The following is a 25,231-nucleotide window of genomic DNA, read 5'->3' as shown; positions in this document are numbered from 1 at the left end:
ATTTTTCGTCCTTTGAAAATAGTATGTACTTACGTATAATCCTGGTCTTTTTGTTAGACAAATTTATCGTTTTGGAGTTAAACCAAATTTACAAAATTCTAATATTATCCCTACTAAATACAAGTTTCTTCACGTGTCCAAAACACTTTTCTAATGGTATTTTATCATAACATAATTCCCTAGATAATATTTTTAAATGTTTTCTTTATACAACCCACAACTGGCTTCATATGTATATATAAAGCATCTTAGAGCATATGTGTTTACATATTTTAAATCTCAGACCACATTTGTACGTATTTCTTGTCGCGTTTTTCTTCAGTACGAATCTTTAGTAGGGGTGTGGCTTAATATTTAAAGTGCCCGGACTAAGAATTATAGGGTTTGTGTTATGCAACCTGTTGTCGCAAAAATTCGTTACTAATTTTAAACCTATAGACGAGCTATAAAAGGGATGGTTTGTTTGTTTTTTTTGCTATCAAAAAGTTAAGTTTACTGTTAAGTTTCTCTTCTATGTTCCAGCCTAGAACTTTCAGCTGGTGGACAGTGATATACAAGCAATATACTTCAAGTACTGGTGCACAGTTTTTGAAATAATTTATATGACTGCTTTCCTGCTTTGTAGCTCAAGTCCTACTCTATTTTCACTCATGGTTTAGAATCCTTCTCTTTTTTAAATGTGCTAAATGTGAAACTTTCTAACTATTATCACCGCAATATATAAAGATAGTCCATTATGTGGGGGAGGGTGTAGCCATTTCACACAGTTAGCTTGCTCTATTACTGTTCAACAATGCACATGGGTTACTTTGTTTTTAGGATGTTTTCCAGAAAAAGGGTATTAGAAACACCTTACCATAAGGCATAATTCAACTTAGAATTCTGGCTTTAAATTTAAAGACAGACACAAGTAGTTGATAAGTTAGGTGAATTATTTATTATCTTTCACAAAGTAAGGTATGCAATAAGCTTCTAATGGAGTCATTAGGGATTTAATAACTAAAGAAAGAAGAAATGGAAACATTATCTAACATTATTATTCAAGAAATGTTCGCTTTCTTATAACAGGAACTCTCCACTAATAAACAAAATAATCATTATAATAAGTTCCAAACATTACACAATATCATTTATTATTCACTCTGAAATTTATGAAATTAGAGATGTCGCTACTTTCCGGTTCAAAATTTAATTTCTGACACAATAAATAAGCTGTGTTTTCATATGGTTTAGATTAAAATATATTCTAACTTAGTTGAAAGAAAAAAGTTTCCTTATCACATCTGTATTGTGCCGATTTTACGCACAGTTTAAATTAACCCTAAATTGAGTAACGAATGGCTCTTCAGCGAATGCTATTTGCCAGCATTTGAATGATTGTTAGGTAAGTTGTCATATGAATTTTAAGCCACGCTTCTGATAATGTTTAAGACATTCGCCAAAATTGTAAAGTCAGTCGTCAGATGACACTGCACAACAAAGTTTTTGCTTCTTGAACACTGTTGGGTGTTCCTTACAGCTTTTTGGCTGCTGATCACGAAAATCACATCCAAATTTTCCCATCATGTACCATTTCATCGAAATCTTCAGTTTCACTAGGATACTGCTACAATGCAAAAACGATATCAGGGCAACTGGAATCCGTCAATGCTTGCTGACTACTGTTGGACGCTGCAACGTGATGCACCGGATATTGAATACAAACGAAAATTTAAAAAACACTTTTAATTATGTTGAACTTAAGAGCGTATTAGAAACATAAACGCAATTAAATACGTTATTACCGGTAAACAGTTAACTGTCTATTGTTTAGAGTTCCTACGTGATTCATTGAAGCAAAACCAAAACTATATTTGTACATACCAACCAGGTACCTGTCACAATCAGCAAAAACTTTTCAGGAAGCAAAAGTTTTGAAAAAAATTGTTGTGCAGTGAAATTGATTGTTAAATTAGTCACCAGATAAATGTCGAAATATTTACATAATTCTTCGCAACTTTTTAGGAGTTATATATAAAAACACTCTGAATCCACTCAATAGATCATTTCATGGATATGCTTAGACCCTGAACGTATAGATGTATTTTTCAATAACATTTAAAGAAACAAAGATTATATTTTAATGCAGATGTTATAAATTTTTTTTAGATCTCGCGATTATTAGATTTTTTGTTGCTTTATTATATCGATACTTCAGAACGTTCTAAAATCAAACTTTTAAATCTCAAACTAAATTAATTTTTTCAAAGACATCAAGCTATTAAAGCTAAATAAAGTCATTGTTATCGTTGATTGTGTTTGTGGTAACCAACTACCTTAAAGAAAATTACTTCTGTAGCTAGAAAAATCAAACTTATGCCATGCCCTAAACACAGGAGACCAAAAATGCCCATCATATTCGAAATGCCCAGTGCTGAGACGCTTTCTTTATGTTCACGGTTAACACACTTGGTGTTATTTCTTGATCTGTCTTCCAGGAGCTTGTAAATCACATGACTCTCCACAAAATGGCTGATCCTTAAAAATATACATCAAGTTGACATTTGAACAAGTGAACATAAATAGATTCAACAGTTTTCAAAAATAATTACTGAAGGAAATTGTTACACATAACTAAGTACGGCCCACTCGAACAAAAACGGCTATACATTTAATTAGAAAGTTATTTCTGGACTAACTTGATGTCAGTATCAAATATATAACGACTTACATAATTATCATCATATTTTTCATGTAGGCTGTCTCCCTCTTTATGCGATCTACTCAAGAAAAGCATTTGTAAAGACGTCATGTGAGCTGGTCAGGCATATAGGATTGATAACAAAAATTACGCGCAATAGAGAGCTGTGTCTTTGGACAGGAAAATACGCTAGTGTCTTTTTTTACATATATATACACTAGACTTTAGATTTTTTTACCAATGTGTACGAAAATACACAAGAATAAACCCAATACGTAAAGCTATAAAAAGCGTTGCTAAGATTTAAAAAAACAATAATGGATAAAGGGTTAGCTATCATTTATTCCATTGTTTCTTATTAGCAAGAAATATCATTTGACCAAAGAAAACTTAACTTATGTGTGGTATTAACGGTCATAAAGTGCGAGGTTATACATTTTAAGAATTAGTGTTTTTGATTGACAGATACCTACTGTTTTTGTAATGCTTTGCTTAAATCTTTGTCCAGATTCCTTGAGAGGCAGAGGACATACGGCATATTGTAAAACGTCTTCGGTGCAATTCGAAAAGTACACATTTCGTTCGGAGCCTCATTGTAACGTTGTATCACAATACCAACTATAGAAGAAATATCTGTAATCAAAACATGGGTGCCTGTCTGCACATCGTTAAGTACTTGGTCGACAACCTCTTTCTTGTTCGGGATCAGTTTCATTCTCTTCCACAGATCCTGATAGAGTTCCTGATTACTGAACTATAAAACAAAACATTTAACGAAAGACTTCAGTTCTCAAGATCTACTGAATTAATTGTTTCGGATGTTTGCCTTCAACAAAAACGTATTTGTTCTTACTTAATTACTTTCCATTACCTTTATTTTAAATTGTATTATTTCAGATTTACTTGTACCAAATCCAAATGATCCAATATTTGCTTGTAGCATCCTACACGTATTTGTAGCGTTTAAATAGGCAATTTTTTTTCAAATAAAAACGACGTTCGTGGTTAAAATAATCTTGCTTATCATAACGTGAAGATGTTTAGCTAAATGTTACACGCTTTGGTCAAAAGATGGTTTGAATTTTTTAAGCGGGTACATTAAATGTACTTGTTTGGAATATTAGTTAATTAGCATTAATAAGTCAAGACTTAATATCCAGTAAATTCCCAAATAAAAGGTAAGTAGAGACGGCAGGTTGACTATGAAAACTGGTTCAAACATGAAAGTATCCAGATCTTAGCAACAACGTATATTTCTCATAAAAGAGCTGATTCAAAGAACTTAGAAGCCGCACATAAAATAAAGCTGTAATCACCAGTACGTACGGTAGACCCAAATAATTCTTAAAAATGTTTCAAGAAACATAAATCTTCAAAACTAAAGGCGAGAGAGATGAAAGAAGCCTGTTGAATCGTAGCTTTAAATACTGTTCAATAAATAAATCTATATTCTGTAATCAGTTATTTCTGATCACTTGTTTGTTTGTTGTTGTATGAATTTTCAATCTTCACCGCTCATTTTTTAAATTTATGAGTTTTATGATTTTCGAGTTTCGAATTATTTTTAACTTCATCTGTTTAACGTTTCTTTTTTAACAGTTAATTTGTAATACTCTTTATTATTTAATTTTGTTGACACTTAATGGTATTTTTTAACCATTCTTCTTTTTTAAATATATTTCTAACTTTTTTAAATCTGGCTTTCTTGTTTCCGGCAGTAATGCACCGAAAATGAAAAACTCTCATAACAACACAGCTCCTCAAAACACTTGCGTACTTTCATGGTAGTGTGCATGACGTCAATTAAACTCTTTAGCTCACACTTTGTTTTACACATCATTTCTATCTCGTCCTTGAAAAATAAAGGTCCACCTTTTGCAAGCACTCGGCTTATAGATTATCATAATTTGGAGTTAAGTCGATTTCTCGAACCTACGTGTTTTACTAACTTCTGAAGATAAAACAATTTGTTATTCCAATGCAACAAAGTTTTGCGATTTAAAGGTCTTTGATGTAAATTAATATATGCTCCCAAAGATCCTCGTGAAAATAAGAGTTAAAATCTATTTGTTCAATAATTACAGCAATACCACACTGAATATCGTTTAACCTATTAAGGTATAAACAATAATAACTTGCACTATACCCTTATTCAATTACTTTCTTTGAATCAAAGTATTGTTGTTTGAAAGGAAAAAATAAGGGCCGAATATAATAGTTAAAAACAAGATATGTGGACTAGTAGTTCTCTAAATCTATAGCATTATAAAATGATGCACAAAAAATGCAATATATTTAGAAAGACCATGAAAAATAGTCAACTATTCGAAAGCGTTTGGGTTGTCTCCCGCTAATACAGCGGTAAGTCTAAGGATTTACAACGCAAAAATCAGGGGTTCGTTTCCCCTCGATGGGCTCAGCAAATAGCATGATGTGGGTTTGCTATAAGAAAACACACACATGCGTTTGGGTTTGGAGTCATGTTGTTTTCTCAAAAATGGTACAAAAACATTTATCCATCATAAATGATGTACATTTTCTCAACAAGTGTAATATTAAGTGACACTTAGTAAAATAATTTAGCGTTTTATTTTCTACAGTCAGTATGGAAGACCTCAATCAACAGTGATTCTGACTGGTACAACGATTACCTTGAATAAGGCTTCGGTTGCTCCTCCTGAATATATCACCGGTGTTATGTGTTTAAAGTCACGAAGATCTTCCAAGCTGTTGATATGGCGGGCGTTTCTACCAATCAGCATTGACGACAATAACTGGCCTCCAAAACTACACATTACTACAAACACAGCTAGAATCCAGAATCCAAAAAGGAGTCGCCCGTGCAATGATCCAGGCTGGTGAGTTATACCTTTTGGGGTGATAACAAATAAGCATACGTTATGTATTAAAAGCGTCTTTAGTGCGTATTTCTTTGATATTTAATAACGTCTTTCACTGGATTTTCGCTGTAAGCGGTTCAAATTTAGATCAATGAAAACCAAAAGCGAGCTGGTTATAATTGGTCAATTGCAATAATAAAACTTCCAATACAATATTATTGGGTAATTACGATAATGAAACTTCTAACTTTATCATTGTCTTTTAAATTTTGTAGTACACACTGGAAGGTGTACACATTTTGATTAAAACGCAAGAGAAAAATCACATTCAAACTCCAGGTAATTATAAGAACTTTTTATCTGAACCAACCTGCCACCTATGCAGCTTCATCAGGGTTAGTACATTAGTATTGTATGCACTAGCCTTGATGAAGTTTCAAAGATGAAACGTTAGTTCAAATAACAAGTTATATATCTAGAATTTATAGGTTCCAACTTTGTTATTATTGCTTTTAAAGTTACAACATTTGCATGATAGGAACAGTATTGGTTCTATAACTTGGAATTTAACCAACCAAGAAATAAATATGAGAGGAAGTAATCGTTTAGTCGTTTTATTGTTCATGAATATAGCCGTGTTATAAATGATGGTATAATATAGAAGTTCCACGTCTAATTGTACATAACGTGTCTAACTGACACTTAACATATTAACTTTCGTTGCAGTGTGCAATTCATATAGGAATATATTATCAGTAATTTTCCATATTTACATTTAAATACTTCAATACGTTCAGATTGTAACATGTGTCATGGTGCACAACCTCATTCCTGGTTTGTTACTTAAACGTGAATAAATGGCGGTTTTTTTCTTTTTTGTTCTTTTTTTTTAGAATTTATTTAAAATGAGACATTCAATCATCAAAGCTTCAACAAACAAGGTGATCAGTTATGTAATGTTTGCATATATATTCATATTATTACAAATAATACTTTCAAAACAAAAGTATGAACAATAGGGAAAACAACAGCAGACTACTGGTAGTCAAGATAATGTATGTATTTGTATTTCAAGTTTGGAACGAAGATATACCCAACAGTTTTCATTAGCACTAAATTAAGTTTAATACGATAGCAACAAAATTTTTACGAGTATTATTCGTTGGAAAATAATTTCACTCGACTTCCCTGATTAACCTAATAATCTGAAACTTTACAAATAAACTTACTTTAGTTTCTGAAACTTCGAAGATTTTGCGATAATTTAAATTTTCGTCATAGTTAGTTACCTTGGTTCATGTGTGATGTAAAACATGTCCACAAAGCATGATGCAAGTTATTGAGAAAACCATGTGGCGAGCCAGAAGCCGTAATTTCGGTTTCACGTTGCTTCCAACCTTGACGGGCAGTGTTCAGCAAAGCAGTGGCAAACGAAACCAAAACCAAACTAACGATAGCTGCCAACCAGACCTAATTATTTTGAAATACGGTTGCTATTAAACACATTAGAAAATTTCCACGAAAAAACACCTATTAGATATGCCCAAAAGAAACTTAATGATAAGAAAAATTATCTTTTGCTGGTTTTCGGAAGTTGTATTGCGTATTGGTAAAATTTAGATACACTGACAATAATGTTTAAAACGACCCTCATTTTTACACTAAACTTTATTGAATATCAAATGGAAGTTTAATCCAGAAATTCCCAACAAGGGTGGTTTTAGACATTGTTTCGAGACAAGCTTTTGTTTGTTAATTTATAAGTAAAATACAGTATCTTCCAGTCTTCATACTACCTACCGTGTTTCTCCGAAAATAAGACAGGGCTTATATTAATTTTCACTCCAAAATATGACACTAGGGCTTATTTTCGGGGGATGTCTTATTTTGATATATTAAAAAAATGAAGTTACAAAGTAAAACTATTAAACTAACCATTTAAAATAAACTATTATTAAACTATTAAACTAACTGATTAATACTTAAACAAACTAATTAACTAACTATTAAACTAATTAATTTTTTTTTTATTTCTTTCCTCTTCCTGCCACTCTTAACTAGGGCTTATATTAAAACTATCCCCAAAAATCACACTAGGTCTTATTTTATGGGTAGGTCTTATTATCGGAGAAACACGGTAGTATGAAGCAAGCCTCCATACTAGCTAGTACTAAGTTCTACCTGCTGGAAGTAAATTCAGTATACATTAATAAAGCCTCATTCTCAGTATCATTAATTAAACAACTGCCAATCTTCTATGTTTCTACTTTCACCTATTTATGTTTAGCTTTCAACTGAGACAAAAATGATTTCATCTGCGATTCAGTAGGGAATGTTTGTTTGCTTGAATTTCACACAAAGCCACAAGAAAGTTATTTGCACTAGTCGTCCCTAATTTAGCAGTGTAAGACTAGAGGGAAGACAACTAGTCGTCGTCACCCACCGCCAACTCTTGGACTGCTCTTTTTTAGCAAATAATAGTGGGATTGACCGTCACATTATAATAAGGCCCCCACGGCTGAAGTTGTTTGGTGTGACACGGATTCGAACCGGTGATTCTCAGATTGTGAGTCGAGCGCTCTAATCACCTGACGGCAATGCCCTGTCCAGGTAGGGAAGGTCGAACGAAGTATTACGATACTCAGCAGTAGCAGTAGCAGACAAGAACACTCTGAAATCAGCTACAGGAGTAATATTGTACTCAGCTTGCTGCACGAGATTTATCAAAGTGAATCTATACGGTTTTTGAATACCTCTGTGTGTCATTTGGAGACTTCCGTGTTTTTTGTACTTGGCTGTTAAGCTAGTGATTCGCTGAAGGGATTTTAGTCACCTTACCACTTCAAATCACGTTTTTGCCACCCAAGCTCTAAAACAGCGCGGAATACGACTTTTTTTAACAAATAAAATTGTCCAAAAAATTTCAGTTCAAATTAAGAAAGGCCAAACTGGGTAGTTGTTGTTTCAACAAAAATGTTCCCCCACTGGCTCGTGGGGAGCCTGTTCAGAACAAAGCGATCTTACTTCCAGTTAATGAAAAATAGAAAAAAACAACAACTTCATTTGAAGCTACATTTCTTCAGCAGGGTTAGTAAAAAACTGGTTCATATGTAAATATGTTAATTTGTTAAACTGTTTATGATGTTCTTCTTGAGTCTGTCAGAAGTTGTTTTTAAGAACGTTTGGGCCCGGCTTAGCCAAGCATGTTAAGGCGTTCGACTCGTAATCCGAGGGTCGCGGGTTCGAATCCCGGTCTCACCAAACATGCTCGCCCTCCCAGCTGTAGGGGCGTTATAATGTGACCATTAATCCCACTATTCGTTGATAAAAGAGTAGCCCAAGAGTTGGCGGTGGGTGGTGATGACTAGCTGCCTTCCCTCTAGTCTTACTCTGCTAAAGTTGGGACGGCTAGCGCAGATAGCCCTCGAGTAGCTTTTCGCGAAATTCAAAAACAAACAAATAAATAACGTTTGTATGTTATTGTAGTTTCACAATTTTGATTAATATTCTCCTGTCTGCAACAGCTATTTAAAGTTCGGAAACACCTTGTATGAACAAAAGAGATGAGTAACAAATGGTAAATAACAGATGAGCTGTTACATTTACAATAATAGACATGCGTACACTGAGAACAAAATCACTTAAATGTATAAAAGATTTACACAGATTTAGCTTACTAAACAGTTTTCACATTTCAATGAGTTTACTAACACAAAAGGAATATTGACATTGTCAGATGTAACCTTAAAAAGTCGAAACTTGCAAATTCGAAGTTCTGTGTATAACAAATAATGTGAGAACCGGACATTATTCCTATTGTGTACTATACAACCCAAGCGAAGTCAAAGAGGGAACAGTGAAAGAACTAAAAGAATAAATCGAAACTGTTCTACTCCTAAATCCATTCAAACAGTACAAAAGGCCTTAAACACCGCTATTACAAAAACGTACACCCAGAATATAACAACAAAGATGTTTTTCAAATAAAACAAAAACGCAGCACCAAAAGACCCGAAATCAATATTCATATACAAAGGAATTAAACTTGTAGAAGCAAAAAATCACCTTTAAATCATGGTAGTAGTAATGTATTTACAAGACGATTTTTGAGCACACGTTCTTTTTTAAGCTAGAAATGTTTCCCGCTGGTACAGAGGTAAGTCTTCGGATTTACAATGCTAAAATCAGAGGTTCGATTCCCCCTCGATAGACTCAGCAGATAGCCCGCTGTGGCTTTACTATAAGAAAACACACATTCGCTAGAAACGACTCTGTCGGTTAATACTAATTATAGGCTAGTGAAGACAATAACTAATGCCAACCGTTGTTATAGTTACATTAAACTGTTAATTTGTTCTTGATACCTTCAAAAAAATGTGACAGACAATGATAAAACAGAGTAGAACTAAAATACTAAGTCGGAAATGTAGTGTATCAAATCACGTGAAATATAGATGGAGATGCACATACAGGAAAAACCGAAAGATCTTTTCACACGTATCTTTGAATATATTAATGTGTAACATAAATATGAACAATGCAAAAACTGTAATAACATAGTTAATATCATAACTGTACAATAATATTATAACAGTTCTGAAAATAAACAATAATGTCCTGAAGGAAGTTAATACCGTTAATAATCATATTTTTATATGCAAAACCGGGCCGTTTTTGCATATAAATTTCTCAACAAGTGGGTTTCTCGTCATCACTGATCGTTAATAATCAGTTTTTTGTGCTAGTCCTGATGAAGCCTCAATGGTAAAACGTCGGCTTAAATGAAAAACATAACCACCTGGAGAGTGAAGGCTGTAACAGACATCTGTGTTTGTTTGAGTTTAATATACATTCAGAAATATACATTCAAAAAATCGCTGTCAGGTTTCACTGGTTTTGCTTTTATTCGTGTGAAAACGGAATGTAAACCAGTGACGCGCATTATGCGTTTAGTAAAAATATATATAAAAGTTATTTTTAAAACACTTAACTACACACTTTACGTTTATGGAGTCGTTTTTGTTGTTTATCTCAAATAAATTTCAGAATTTTAAACATTTTTTTTGAAATAGGAAGCTAAAATTACGAGGCAAATAGGTAAGTTTGGACTTCCATCCATATTTAATTTGGAAAGTTACTTTTCCTCCCAACATTTTAGCAATCTAGTAATTGGTTAAAGAAGTTAAGTTCTTCATAGGTCACCCAGAATTACAGTTATTGACGAAAATTGTGTTTGAAAATCTAGACAGGTTAGTAAAACTGGCTTTGAAGCCTATATATAAATATATTATCATTACCCTTACGAAGGGTAACAGGTGTTTCTGTGGTGCAGTTGTCAGATGGTAATACCCATACTCGTTACATACATATTTAGGGCCGTAAGTTTGTAAATTTACGATTTGTCGTTGGCACTTACATAACTGGACCGAGTTTTGACATTCGCAATTAACTATAAACATCATTTTTAACTGTGTAATGTTGATATTTCTGAAACAGTATATAATTTTGAAGTCAAATATTGCTTAAACGTTTTATTGAACTAAAAATACTTGCAAGTCTCAAATAACGTGTTTGTTATTCAACGAAATTGAGACAAATAGCTGGACTTAATCATGATATTTTGAACAAAATATGTCAACCAATAATTTTTAACAATAATGGCTTTCCTGAAACACGTGTCCCCCAATGGCTCAGCTGTATGTCTGCGAACTTACAACGGTAGAAATCGCGTTTCGATACCTGTTTTAGGCAGACCACAGATAGTCCATTATGTATCTTTGTGCTTAATTTCAAACCAACATAAAGCATGCTTTTTCTCTATTTTTTCTATACCTATGCTGAAAAAAAATCGAAAAACTCAGACATATGAAGCATGTTTTACGACATAGAGATTAGAGGAACTGTTTTCACAATGTTCGTTAATGATCCATCAGCCCAAAATAATTGTATACCGGTGACAATTCCATTCGTAAAAAAAATATATTAAAGTAAAAAAATTGACAAATCTTAGAGCGTGTTGGATTGAAAATGTGATATAAACAGCGTCGTTCCTCCCTAAAAGATACAACACTAAGTCTAGGTAGTCGAGGAGTTTGGAAGTTACAAAGACCCGTAACTGTATTCCTGCTTTAAATAGGTACCAACTTAATTTTCGAATCTAAATAACCGTTATCCAACGAACAGCTGTTTCAAAACTTCATAGTATATTCGCCTGTCGTTTGTTTGAGCAAAATTCGCATATGATTGTAGTAAAAAAAATTAGCAGATGGCGCATTCGCCCACCTCGGCCTCCAATTTTTAAACGAATGTCAAAATTTTATTGTAATTTGATTCGTAAGAAATTGCCCCAGTAGTACAGCGGCATGTCCGAGATCTCACACCGCTAGAAACCGGCTTTCGATAGCCGTGGTGGACAGAGCAGAGATAGCCTATTACGTAGTTTTGTGCTTAATTATAAACAGAGAAGCATAAAAAACTAGACTTCAACAACTTTTCGGAAGAGTAATAAAAACAAATGTGACCTGAAGCTTTCAGAGATTACAAGAGTCAAAATTTCTAGTTTGATCAAGGTCAAAGCAAAAACAATTAGTCAAGAAAAACGATGTTAAAACAGCTTGATTTAATCTGTTTTAATTTAAATCTCATCATTGGGTTATTTATTCTTAAACACGTTAAATCTAAAAGGAGTTTGTACCTATTTCGTTATTTACTAAAACAAGCATTTATTTAACCACGAGGAAACGAATGACCAATCATTCAATACATTACTGGAGCTTTACTCTTCAAAAAAAATATTATATCTAAACTCATGTACATCCTAATCTCTCTCATTTATTATTTTATACTCCTTGAGTAAACCAGCTAGAGTAAACTCTATGTCGTAAACCAGCAGTGTGTGCTGGTCATAGACCATGTTGCCAGAATTTAATAGTAATTGAGCAATACTTTAAATGATTTACGAAAAAATATTGTGTTACATTCTTGTCTTTGTAAAATCTACTTACCTAGTAACAGTATCTCAAGAAGAAGAAAAAAATTAATATTTTTTTCTTTTCATACCACCAGTTACAACTAATGGAATATTATAGGTGTTTACAGCACGAACGGTTATGAAGTACCATTTCTACTTATTATAAATTATATTTCAAATGTAATCCATTTTTAGTTATACGGCGATTTAGGTCAAAGATAATCAAACAACGAAAGCTTTCCTATGTAAATATAAATTTGACTTGTAGTTTTCCAATTTTGCAATTTTATTTTTGTACTTTTAAATCTGAAATACATATATAACTTTTATTACAAAACCTGTAAAAACCTTCAAATCACAAAAGGTTTTTGCTAAAATGAATAAGTATTGCGCGAGCTATTAGCACAAAATTATAAAGCATCCTCAAGCCACAAAAAATTAGAGAAATAAATAAATATTGAGTAAGTTTTGTTGTGAAACCTTGATAAACTGTTAGTGAAATAAGTAAATTCATCAAGTATCGTAAATCATCACAGAATGATACATACAACTGACGTTAAACCAGTGGCTGCAAATTTTATGACTAATTTTAGCATGGTTGATTGTGTCTATTTAGTTTCTATAAATGCAATCAGCAACACACTCATTGCCCATCTGTAGGACAACGATAGGTTTACGGATTTATAACGCTAAAATAGAGGGTTCTATTTGCCGCAGAGCACACAACAGATGTACTAATATCGCTTGGCTTTACAGCAAATAAATATTTACCTAAACACTTAATTGTTTAAGTAGTGCTCATTGTAGCCTAGTAGTTAACGTGCTCATACTGAGGATTCACGGTTCGCGGCTCGTTACTAGAAAAAAAAACATCGCTCTCCCTATTTTGGAGCCAAGTATGCACTATAAGAGTGGAAAGTTCAAACTCTATTATTACTTGGAGTTGACGTTGGGTATGTTGGCTAATTGTACACACTTTAATTTATCTCTCCCTCGGTGAGTCAGCTGTAATTTTACGGACTTACAACGCTGAAATCTGGAGTTCTATTCCACGCAGTGTTCAGACTGCAGACAGACCAACGACGCTTTGCGCTTGAAAACGAGAAAACAAACAAACCCTCTCGTCTACCATTTTAAAAGAAGGGACGACCTTTGTGTAGACATGCACGGAATTCTGAAACAAATCATAGCTATAATTCAGAATAACGTATTCAAAACTAAAAACACTTACCTGAGGCTCAAAAACTCTCAAAAATGCGAAGTAATCATTGACTGTAGAAAGCTGTCCAGTCAATATGGCCAACGACGCCATCGAGAGAGGGGTGGAGAATTGGGTAATCTGGTACCGATCATAGTTAGGTATGAACGGGCCGATTGCGATATCAGCTTCCTAGAAATTCATATATCATGCACAAAAGCTTCATTAAATAGAAACGACTGAATCATACATAACACTTCCAAAACATCTAATCACAAACGTAGGCGTTCAAGTCTATATTAGTAAATAAAACAAGTACATCTCTAGTTGTTTGTAAGATATAGACGTCTAAGTTAAGTGCATGCTATCACAATTCATCTTTTTATCAGTTTGACAACCGAGTAAAATGTAGACTAAATAACATTACGAGAAAACGCCGAGTAGATATCACTGAGTAAAAAATATCGGCCTGGCATTACGCGGAGAAACTTTGCTCATTTGAATATAGTTTTACCGCTTTTGTTTCGTTTTATTTGTACTTACGCACAAAACTACTCAATGGGATATCTGTGTTGTGCCCACCACCTGTACTGACGCCGGTTTCTAGTGTCACAAATTCTCAGACATACTGTTGAGCCACTGGAAGATGGAAGCTATCCGAGCTGTTAACTGACATTTGGTTTAAAAATAGTCCTGCGTTAAATAATACAATTGTAAGAAATACATCAACAGTCAGAGATCGTGTTTTATAGCATTTCATTTGTCTTAAAAGCACTTCAATTTAGGCTTTCACAGCTGGAGAAGAGTTGATCTTTAGTACTCCAGTTTAGTCTTTGGCGGAGATGATTATGTGTATTAGCAATGCAGCTTCGGACCTTAGCTTGAAAATATATTTATTAGTCCCATTGTTTAAACGTTTAACTCGAAAAGTATTTGCTTTCATTAGCATTGTAGTTTAATCTTTCATCTTCTTGGACGATAAAGTTCAAAGTTATAAACAAATTTTGTCTGTCGCTAATCCAGCTTAGCTGGTGAGCTTTATAACATCAAGTTTTCTGCAATTTTGTTTGTTATATACATCTGTTTTAAAATCTATAGAGGACTCTATACGAGAATAAAAACGTGCAGCTGAGCTGATTTTCACCACTTTCCTAACAACTAACCGAGTAAAAAAATAACTCAATTTCATTTTCTTATATCATAGTTGTTAAATTATTTACAAACGAGGAAATCCTGTGTCTAAAACTATAATTTGACCTCTAATCGGTTAAAAGATAAAGCTATGAGCTAAAAACCTGAATTTGAAAAAAAAAGACAAAATCAGAGCCTTTCTATCAGCCGATGTGCCGCAGCTTAAGATAAACACAGACAATGATTGTTGTTCGAAAGTTTACGAAACATGCAGCTGCTATATATACAGTGTTTATTACTTTAGTAGAATCTTAGAGAGCATCAACTCATAAAAACGTTATCTTAATTAATTCAGCTCAAAGATGGTTGAATACTTTAGAATCAGGAATAAAAATATGTAAATTGTTCCTTCATTACTAACTATTTCAACTTACATTACGATGTAGCATGCCTATCATACCAGTCCAAACACTTCATTACTAACTATTTCAACTTACATTACGATGTAGCATGCCTATCATACCAGTCCAAACACCACTAGGCAAGCGATTTCCCCAGGCATTGTCCCTCGGCACATAAGCTTCGAATCTACAAGGATTAAAGTTCAATTCATTCTTTAAATTTTTCGCATTTCAAAGCACAAACGGTTAGTACGTGTAGTTCACAGAAGTAGATAACTATGAATTAATGCATTTTCTAATATCTTAATCCTTTAATAGTCTTAATAATTAAATCCCTATGTTATTCCTTTTTTTAGATGTAAAGACTGAAACAGTATAAATAAGACTATGGATAACTCCACCTATTCACATTTTGCTTATTTTAAAGTTATTAGGTTTTTTGTTTGTTTGTGAATTTCGCGCAAAGCTACTCGAGGGCTATCTGCTCTAGCCGTCCCTAATTTAGCAGTGTAAGACTAGAGGGAAGACAGCTAGTCATCACAACCCACAGCCAACTCTTGGGCTACTCTTTTACCAACGAACAGTGGGACTGACCGTCACATTATAACCCCCCCCCCCCACGGCTGAAAAGGCGAGCATGTTTGGTGCGACGGGGATGCGAACCCGCGACCCTCAGATTACGAGTCGCACGCCTTAACCCACCTGGCCATGCCGGGCTTTAACGTTATTAGAAAGTAAATGTAACGGACCACCTATTTGAAACAGTTTGATGAGCTTTGATTCACGTTCTCCTATTTCTCAGGAATAATTACATGTAACTTAAGGTTTTACAGTCAAATGTATAAAATTAAGCGCACATTAGAAAAAACTCAAAATATTATATTCATGCAGTGAAACACCTTCCTCGATTGTTCATGGTGCACGTGGAAACATCGTTAAAGAATCCATTTCATCGGTTAAAAGTGGAATGACTTTTTGCAGTGTGACTAATGGTCACATTTGTAGCAAAAGACTTGTTTGTTCAAAAGCTTCTTTAAAATTTCCCAAAATCTGTCTTCGCTAGCCGATTTTGGACTTAAGTACTGAAGGGATGGCTGCTCGTCATAAGCACCTACCTCCGACTCTGATTTAATAGTGGGATTTGACTGTTACTCTTATAATGCAAAAATTGCCACAAGCTGCTAGCGTAATGTTGTGACAACAAATCATGAGCCACGAACCCTCAAATTCACAGTTGGGTGTGCTAACTACGAGGCCACGCTTCCTAGGTATTATGAAATTTTTCGTGCTTGTTTGTTTGTTGTAAAACACAATTCTACACAGTAGACTATGTGTACTATGCCCATTACAGGTACTAGAACGCGATTTTGAGAGTTAAAACCCCTAAGACATTCCGTTGAGCCACCAGATGGAACGAATTTTCTATGATCTGGTAACTCTACATATCAAATAACTTCTCAAATAATTTTTTCGTGATGGTTACTTAAGATATATGGAATGAAAGTACACGACTACTTCAAAGTCTTCCTTAAACCAATACATCAAGAAACTGAAAAATGGCAATCAGTAACCTACTAGCGAAATTCAATAAAATTGAAGACAAGATTAATTTAGTATGCATAGAATTATCAATTCAAACTAAATCATGGTTTATCATGAAAAGTTTTCAAATGGTTATTTCATAAAATAAGAGTTTAATTTGCATAATCAATAAATACTTTCGAAAGTTCTTTCTTGGTTTGTTTCGAATTTCGCTCAAAGCTATACGAGGCTTATCTACGCTAGCCGTCCCTAATTTAGTAGTGTAAAACTAGAGGGAAGGCAGCTAGTCATCACCACCCACCGCCAACTCTTGGGCTATTCTTTTACCAGCGAATAGTGGGATTAACTGTTGCATAATAATGCCTCCACAGCTAAAAGGACGAACATGTTTGCTACCGCGGGGATGGGAACCCGCCATCTTCAGATTACGAGTCGTGCACCTGAACCACATAGCCATGCTGGACACGAAACTATTAGAATAAGGTGATATGCATTACCATATCAAAGTACGATACATTTAGTGCATATCGAAAAACCGTCATTATGTTATTTTATCAGTTTGTCTTCCAGCCTAAATATAAAACGTTACTTTGCGAATTCGTGAATATTTGATTGATGTTCGAAACGATTTATTTCGTTCAGAATGGTGTGGCCGTGAGCATATATAATAGATCATACTTTAAACAATAAAACCTTTGTATCTATAGTGTTAGGGTCCGTATTACTTACCATATAGTAACTAATTTAAACGCGTGAATAATGTTATGAGAACCTGTCGAATTCATTACTTGATATTATATAGTGGACCAAGAAATATTTAACTTACACATACAGTAATATCCTCGTCCTGTCGGCTAGTGGTCTTATCTACTTCAGATGTAAAGATTGAACGATAGAAAATAAAAAAAGGAATGGAGAAAAAAAGAAATATATATATATATATTTATATATTAGACCTGGTATATATAGGTCAGATAAGTTTAAAAACGTAATTATATTATATAATTATATACAATATATGTATATAATCATATGAGTTTATAAGCTCATAATAATTTATATTATTTTATAAATATATATATATATATATAACGTACCTAAGTCCTAGCGTCCACTGTAAACCGTTTATGAGTTCTGCGATTGGTCCAGCATCTAACGCTACGCTTCCGTTTCTGTAAGAAAGATCCACCCAAGGAAAAAACTGCCAAATATAGAATTTTAACAAGTTTAGTTAATTTTTAACAACTTCAGTTATTTCTTCCCTAAGAAAGCCAAGGAAAAAAATCCATGTATTCATTATTAGTTATATTAAATAGTTTATAGCAATTAACTCTCTTGTATTTCTTTATTAAAGAAACTCAAACAAAATTGTTGAAAATGCAATGAAGTTATTCTAATTAGTTTACAATAAAGACTATCTTGTGTTTTTCCAATTCAATAATTATAACTATATTAATTGGTATATTAGAAAGCTTGTCAGGCTCTGTTCACTTAACCCGGTGGTTTAATTTTCCTATATACGAAATACAATTTGAGAATAGGCTATTCAAAACACACGACGAGAAACTAAGTATTACATATATCTAGAAAACGTTTTTACTCATATAATGTTTTTATCACAAAAATTTGAAAGTGACAAGCAATGATCAATTTCCACTACAAATTTTCTGTTCATACAACCCTAAGCTCTACAAGGGTTACCTCTAATTATAATTATCTTAGAAGATAACTGAGATTCAGATTTTTGTTTTCAAATATGACAATGTCTTCTTTTCCATCTACCATGAGAGATCGTTTGCTCTAATCTTGTTCCATAAGAAAGTACCTAAAAAAGCTTCATAACCTTAACAATTCCATTATACAAATATACTCCTTCGGACCCTTGGAAAGAGCTGTGAGTAAAGTAATCCAACCGTATTCTATCCTTGACAGCATTGCACTGTTAAATAGCCAAAAAATACAGTAAAACAAACATAAAGGTGCGATGCTAAATGCGTTTTCCTTGGCACCAAGGTTCACATCTTCATAAACAAGGTACTATGTTAGTATATATGCAAATCGTTTCTATAAAGCTCGATAATCTACTCTATAAAGGCTTACTTTATGGGATCCTTTACTAACTGGGATGCGTTGCTTTATTTATGTGGGAAGAACAAACTAGTTTTACGTGTTTATCATATGCAAATAAAATAAAGCAGTTTATTAGTTTTTTACGTATATTTAAAATTCGTCCGTCAACGAATATATGCAACTTATATATCTTTAAGACAGTGGTAACACTGAAGTTCAAATGGAATACAAAATGTTATCTGCAAATTAAAATAAAGCTATGATAGGAGAAAACACTGAGTCGTACGGATGATCAATATAAAGTGAGTAATACACACTTGAAACAATTAAAGGAAAGCTGATATTCCACACAGACACCCAAATCAAATATATTTTTGTTACCTAGCTATAAACATGTCTTTAAAATAAATGTTGAAGTTTAATGTTATAAATGTAAATGTCTCACGTTACGCATTTTTAAAATCTTTCAAATACTGAGTAGATTTTATTTGAATTGTTACAAAAAAGTTATATATCCTTAAAATATTGGTAAATTAAGTTCAAGTGGTATACGAGACGTTATTTGCAGATTGCAATGAAACAATTATAGGAGAAAACATTGACCCGTGTGGATGATCAGTGTAATATGTGTAGCACAGACTTGAAATAAAGCTTTGAGCAGAATAAAATCTTGACACGTGTGAATGTTGTACTTAAAATATGTCTCGTAGTGAGACAAGTTTCCAATGATACATAATTATTGTACTTTATTAAATAAAAGGAAGGATAGGGATCGTCATTAGATATGTTTGTAAAAATAGCAACAAAATAGCATTTTCTATTTCCCTGACAGGGAAGGATTTCAACTAAACTAGAAACGTAACAAGAGACAATAACTCTTATAAGATTTCTCTGTGGTTGTTGCTGACATATAGAAGATTTAAACGAAATATTTATCAATAAAAAGGAAAACGTTTATTACCAGAGGTAATTATAAAGAATCCATTACTGGTGCAAAATCATCAATTACAACTTATCCAGAACCTGAAATTGAAAGTAGGTCATAGGTCACTGAACGGAAAATACATTTCCAACCCAGTTATTCTTGAAGATTCTGCGACAGTTGTAAGGAAATGTTGCCGTAACGTTTATGTAGAAAACACCAACCAAAAACAACATTGCAACTGAAACAGTTGAGCATGTTGAAAAATTTACAAGGCAGAACTCATTCGATACAAGGTGACAAAGGAAAGAACAGTAGGAAGTCTACGGATTTACAACACTAATATTAGATAGCCCGGTGAAGCTTTGCTATAAGAGAATCGTACACCTCGGTGGCTCAGCGGCAAGCCTCAGGCTTAACACGCTAAAATTAAGGTTTCAATATTCGTGGTGGGCAGGGCACAGATAGCCCATTGGGTAGTTTTGTGCGTAACAATGGTCAAACTTCTTTATTTTAAGTGAATTGAGGTCTAAACCAAAAACGTTTTATTACAGAGCATTTTCTACCTTTGTAATACAAGAGCATCTGAATGTACGTGCAGCCTAAAAGGTGTACGTTAAACTAGTCTTACTACCAATAGTTTATCAGATCTATCTGTCTCTAAGATGTGCGTCTAGACACTGGTAAGTTAAACAAAGAAGAAGAAAATGAAAGCTTCATCTGAAAGATAAACTTTATTATCGTGTGTCTCTTTATCAACTGGTGTAATATCAGGCGCGCATGGGCACCTATATGATTCCTATGATTATCTAGTTAACAAGACCAGTTGATTCTTTTGCACTGGTTAACCTGAGTTTAAAGATAAGTCAGTTTAAAGAATAATGTTCTAACACATGTAACATGAAAAAAATATATTCGAAATACAATTACTTTCACACCTGAAGCAAAGCGTTTATACATCTACTAGACTGATTAAAATACATAAATAGGCCAACGGTTGTACCTCATTCACGGATAATCGTAGGACTCGACCTATGAACTTTGGCATCATTGTTTCACGTTCTAGTTAATTTTCGTTACTTCCAAAAATGATCCCACAGGAAAAATAACCAATACTGAAAAATAACCAATAATACCATGTTAGAAGGAGGCTTATAATGCTTAACATGTCGTATGACTTATAACTACACACTACAGACACATTTACTCACATCACCAACTTTAGAGAGTTGCTTGCGCTAAAAATATATATGGTGCTATGATATTTGTTTGTTTGTTTGTTGAATTTGGAGACAATTGCACTGTCCCTGTTTGTAATTTTAAAATAATAGGCTGGAGGGAAAACAACTAAATTAACATCTAAGCTTGAGGGAAAACAACTAACTTAACATCTAAGCTTGAGGGAAAACAACTAAATTAAATCTAAGCTTGAGGGAAAACAACTAAATCAACATCTAAGCTTGAGGGAAAACAACTAAATTAACATCTACCCAAGATTAGCTGTTAAATCATAACGCCACTGGTCCAGCATGGCCAAGCGTGTTAAGACGTGCAACTCGTAATCTGAGGGTCGGGGGTTCGCATCCCCGTCGCGCCAAACATGCTCGCCCTTTCAGCCGTGGGGGCGTTATAATGTGACGGTCAATCCCACTATTCGTTGGTAAAAGAGTAGCCCAAGAGTTGGCGGTGGATGGTGATGACTAGCTGCCTTCCCTCTTGTCTTACACTGCTAAATTAGGGACGGCTAGCACAGATAGCCCTCGAGTAGCTTTGTGCGAAATTCAAAAACAAACAAACCAACAAACATAACGCCCCCATGACTGAAAAGACAAACATTTTCAGTAATGGATTTTGATCCAACGTCCCGCATATTGCAAGTCGAGTACCTTAATACCAGACCCTGAAGATTCTTAGAGCTATTTTATAAAGTATGTTTGTTCGATTAAGACAGAGCTCTACAATTTCCCGCCGCAGGAGTTTAACTCCAAATTTTATTCTTATAAACTCCTCAAGGTATTCACTCAGCTACTGCATTCTATTTAAAGTATAAAGTAAAACATATTTTTCACGGACTTCTTTAGCGATGATAAATAATTATTCACTGATTTCAGATTAATAAAAATAGACCTAAGGCCACCATTTCTTTCGTTTCGCAACCTGCGGAAAACGTGAACTGCAAAAACATATTTTTTCATTCAATTTTTAATTTAACATTCATCAGTTGGAAAAATTATTTGAAAATTAACTGGAAATAACGAGAGCATACTAACATAAAATATTTCGGATTATTAATTTTATAATTCTAATCAGTCTTCAGAATACATAAGGTAAGGGGCCTGGCATGGCCTAGCGCGTTAAGGCGTGCGCTTCGTAATCTGAGGGTCGCGGGTTCGCGCCCGAGTTGCGCTAAACATGCTCGCCTTCCCAGCCGTGGGGGCGTTATAATGTAACGGTCAATCCCACTTTTCGTTGGTAAAAGAGTAGCCCAAGAGTTGGCGGTGGGTGGTGATGACTAGCTGCCTTCCCTCTAGTCTTACACTGTTAAAATAGGGACGGCTAGCACAGATAGCCATCGAGTAGCTTTGTGCGAAATTCCAAAACAAACATAAGGTAAGAATAGCGAGCAAGTTTTGAAACCTATGAAAATCCCTAATTATAAATCAAGGTTCTACAATATCTAAAGAAAATTTTACTCTTTAATTGAATGGTAATCATTAAAAATTCGAACATTACGTTGATTTGGTTCAATAAAATCTCCTACTTACATTTAGTAATATCATTGAATATCACACCTGTAGCAAATTCTTCATTAACAATTGTTTCTGCCTGAACTGTTTTTATCCTTGTGTATTGGTATTATAAAACGAGCGTCAACGTAACACAGACAGAATACTTTTTTCACGTTTGACTTGCCGATTACAAGGTACAAGAATAGTGTTGTAAAATAGTCCTCTTTCACTTTTGCTATGGTTCTTTTACTTAAGCAAGTAAATACGCATTACCTGAAGTACCAGGCCCTGGAAGGCAAGGGGTTTTAAAGCGCTCGACTCGTAATCCGAAGGACGCGGGTTTGAATTCCCATTACACCAAACATTCTCGCCCTTTCAGCCGTGAGGGCGTTATAATGTAACAGTCAATCCCACTATTCCTACTATTAACTTATTAGCCTTCATCAACTTGAAATTCATGTTTATCAATCTGTTAGCGAAAACAGAAATTACGTCAAATTTCATCACAAAGGTTTTTTGGATTGAAAGGTTCTCCTTCCAAACCAAATCCTTTTGTTCGATCATTTAAGTATTTATGATACTTAATTATTGTTTTCCTGCTTATTCTTGCAATTAGTCTAAATATTTCAGTCACATCATCAACGGCCCGTCATCACCAGGTGGTTAAAGCACTCGACTCGTTATCAGAGGGTCGCGGGTTCGAATTCCCGTCACACCAAACATACTCACCCTCTCAGCCGTGGGGTTGTTATAATGTAACGGTCAAACCCACTGTTTGTTGGTAAAATAGTAACCCAAGAGTTGTAGTGATGACTAGCTGCCTACTCTCTAGTCTTACACTGCTAAGTTACAGACGGCTAGAGCAGATAGCCCTTATATTACACTCAAACATAGGCTCGACATAGCCAGGTGGGTTAAGGCGTTCGACTCGTAATCTGAGGTTCGCGGGTTCGAATCCCCGTCTCACCAAACATGCTCGCCCTTTCAGCCGTGGGGGCGTTATAATGTGACGGTCAATCCCACTATTCGTTGATAAAAGAGTAGCCCACGAGTTGGCGATGGGTGATGATGACTAGTTGCCTTTCCTCTAGTCTTACACTGCTAAGTTAGAGACGGCTAGCGCAGATAGCCCTTGAGTAGCTTTGCGCGAAGTTTATAATCAGTCAACCGTTTGTGTTTTATAATAGCCTATAAAAATCTAGTTTGTTGATCTTGTCCTAACATACAGTGTATATATACATATTTCATGTGTACACTATAAAGTACAAAAGTATATGAGTATAATTTTTAATTATAAAATAAGTATACATATGTATACAAATTGCAATAGAATTCTTGAAAATTACTCAAGGTAATTCGCGTTATAAATAAGAGTAACGTTTTGTCTTCGATTCTAGATTCCGTAAACTTCAAGCAAAATTACACAAAAAAAATTAGGGCAACAACCAAGGATTAAGTATGTTATGGTGTATTAAAACAAAATCTATTTCAAGCTAATAAATACTGATAGAAGATGCACTGCTGTTATTCACGTGAGTTGACTGAAATGAACGACAACTATTTATTACAGAAAGAAATGTAAAAAATGTAGTGGTGACTGTACAATCTACTATGAAACTAATGTAGTGGACAACGATTTGAAAACCTTCAAGTACGTTGTGTAATCTCCACTATATTTGCAACAAACGTTTCGTTTATCAGTTATCTCTGATTTCACAGTCAACTCATTATAAATAATCAAACTAAACTATCGCTCACATGTTATGCACATCTTTTTATGTACTCACTGTACGCTAGCCAGTTACAAGTAACACTAAAACAAACGTTACTGAGTATTTCAACCTAATCGTAAGAAAGAAATGGAATATTAACAAACCTACCAAGAAGGCTAAAGTTACAATAGTAGTCGTTGTTGGAAAGACGTGTAGATGGATAGGCGACTTTAACTCTAGATAAACGCTTATAACTTTGCCCTGATATTAACAAAGGAGAATACCGAGAAGGCTAAAGTTACAATAATAGTCGTTGTTGGAAAGACGTGTAGATAGATAGGCAACTTTAGCTGTAAATAAATGCTTATAACTTTGCCCTGATATTAACAAAGGAGAATTTTATTTGTAAATAATACAACAATTGTTTAACGCTGTTTATCAAAGAATGTATATTAATGTTTTTAATTTAAATTTTCTTTTAAAAATAGCTATCCATTTATCGTATACGATAATGTAGAAATAGCAAAAATTAATAATATTAGTTATGACATAAATGTTGTTGTTGTTTTTTAAGAAAAAAAGACAATTAAAAGTAAAAGAGAACCTCTTAAACATCTCGCCATTTTGGTGTACTTCAATAACGTCTAGAAGGTATAAATGACAATTATCTCGAATCAAGTGTACTTACTAACTGCAATGAAGAAAATTTGTCGCCATCCACTAACACTACAACATTAAGAGATGTAAAGTGGAAGAGCAAATACGCTGGCTTTTCGTTTTATACCTGATGATAAAACGCGCTCGCCCTCTAGGGGGAACTTGAAAATAAAAACTGTTTTCCGCGGAATGTAACTCCAGTATTCAACGGATTGTTTAACTAAACTGGACAGAAATATGTGTGTGATCTACATTAATTTGTATTCCATTATTACTCTATATCGACGTGGTTTCTTCGGTTTTACTTGTTTAACAAATTAACAAATAATTAAGAAATACCATTGTTACGTGACTTCATAACAAATGTAACGAAGACTTC

At 34.0% G+C, this 25,231-nt stretch overlaps 1 protein-coding gene across 2 annotated transcripts; it reads right to left on the bottom strand.

Moving 5' to 3' along the window:
- Nucleotides 1-943: 943 nt before the first annotated feature.
- LOC143246480 (glutamate receptor-like) lies at nt 944-24,945 on the bottom strand. 2 transcript variants are annotated; one of them, XM_076493283.1, is made up of 9 exons: nt 24,884-24,945; nt 20,758-20,869; nt 17,860-17,963; nt 15,317-15,407; nt 13,722-13,880; nt 6,810-6,990; nt 5,332-5,549; nt 3,154-3,434; nt 944-2,517 (listed from the first exon to the last, which is right to left on the bottom strand). In XM_076493283.1, the coding sequence occupies exons 2-9, from the start codon at nt 20,803-20,805 to the stop codon at nt 2,283-2,285; spliced, it is 1,317 nt and encodes a 438-aa protein (XP_076349398.1). In that variant the 5' UTR covers nt 20,806-20,869; nt 24,884-24,945; the 3' UTR covers nt 944-2,282. The 2 variants fall into 2 exon arrangements, with proteins under 2 accessions (XP_076349398.1, XP_076349399.1); XM_076493284.1 differs by lacking the exons at nt 15,317-15,407; nt 17,860-17,963; nt 20,758-20,869; nt 24,884-24,945 and adding an exon at nt 15,254-15,284.
- Between the last annotated feature and the right edge of the window lie 286 nt (nt 24,946-25,231).

Source organism: Tachypleus tridentatus, chromosome 3 (genome assembly GCF_004210375.1).
Source record: "Tachypleus tridentatus isolate NWPU-2018 chromosome 3, ASM421037v1, whole genome shotgun sequence".
NCBI lineage: Eukaryota > Metazoa > Arthropoda > Merostomata > Xiphosura > Limulidae > Tachypleus > Tachypleus tridentatus.
Note: the sequence above shows the minus strand (reverse complement) of the source record. Positions and strands in the feature narration are given on the sequence as shown.

Coding starts and splice junctions, on each gene's coding strand:
- LOC143246480 (XM_076493283.1), bottom strand. CDS start 20,805: ATGATGCCAAAGTTCATAGGTCGAGTCCTACGATTATCCGTGAATGAG. Junction 6,991..13,721: donor TGAGAGTTTTTGAGCCTCAG/GTAAGTGTTTTT, acceptor CAAAATAATTAG/GTCTGGTTGGCAGCTATCGT. Junction 5,550..6,809: donor TACATCACACATGAACCAAG/GTAACTAACTAT, acceptor TCACCCCAAAAG/GTATAACTCACCAGCCTGGA.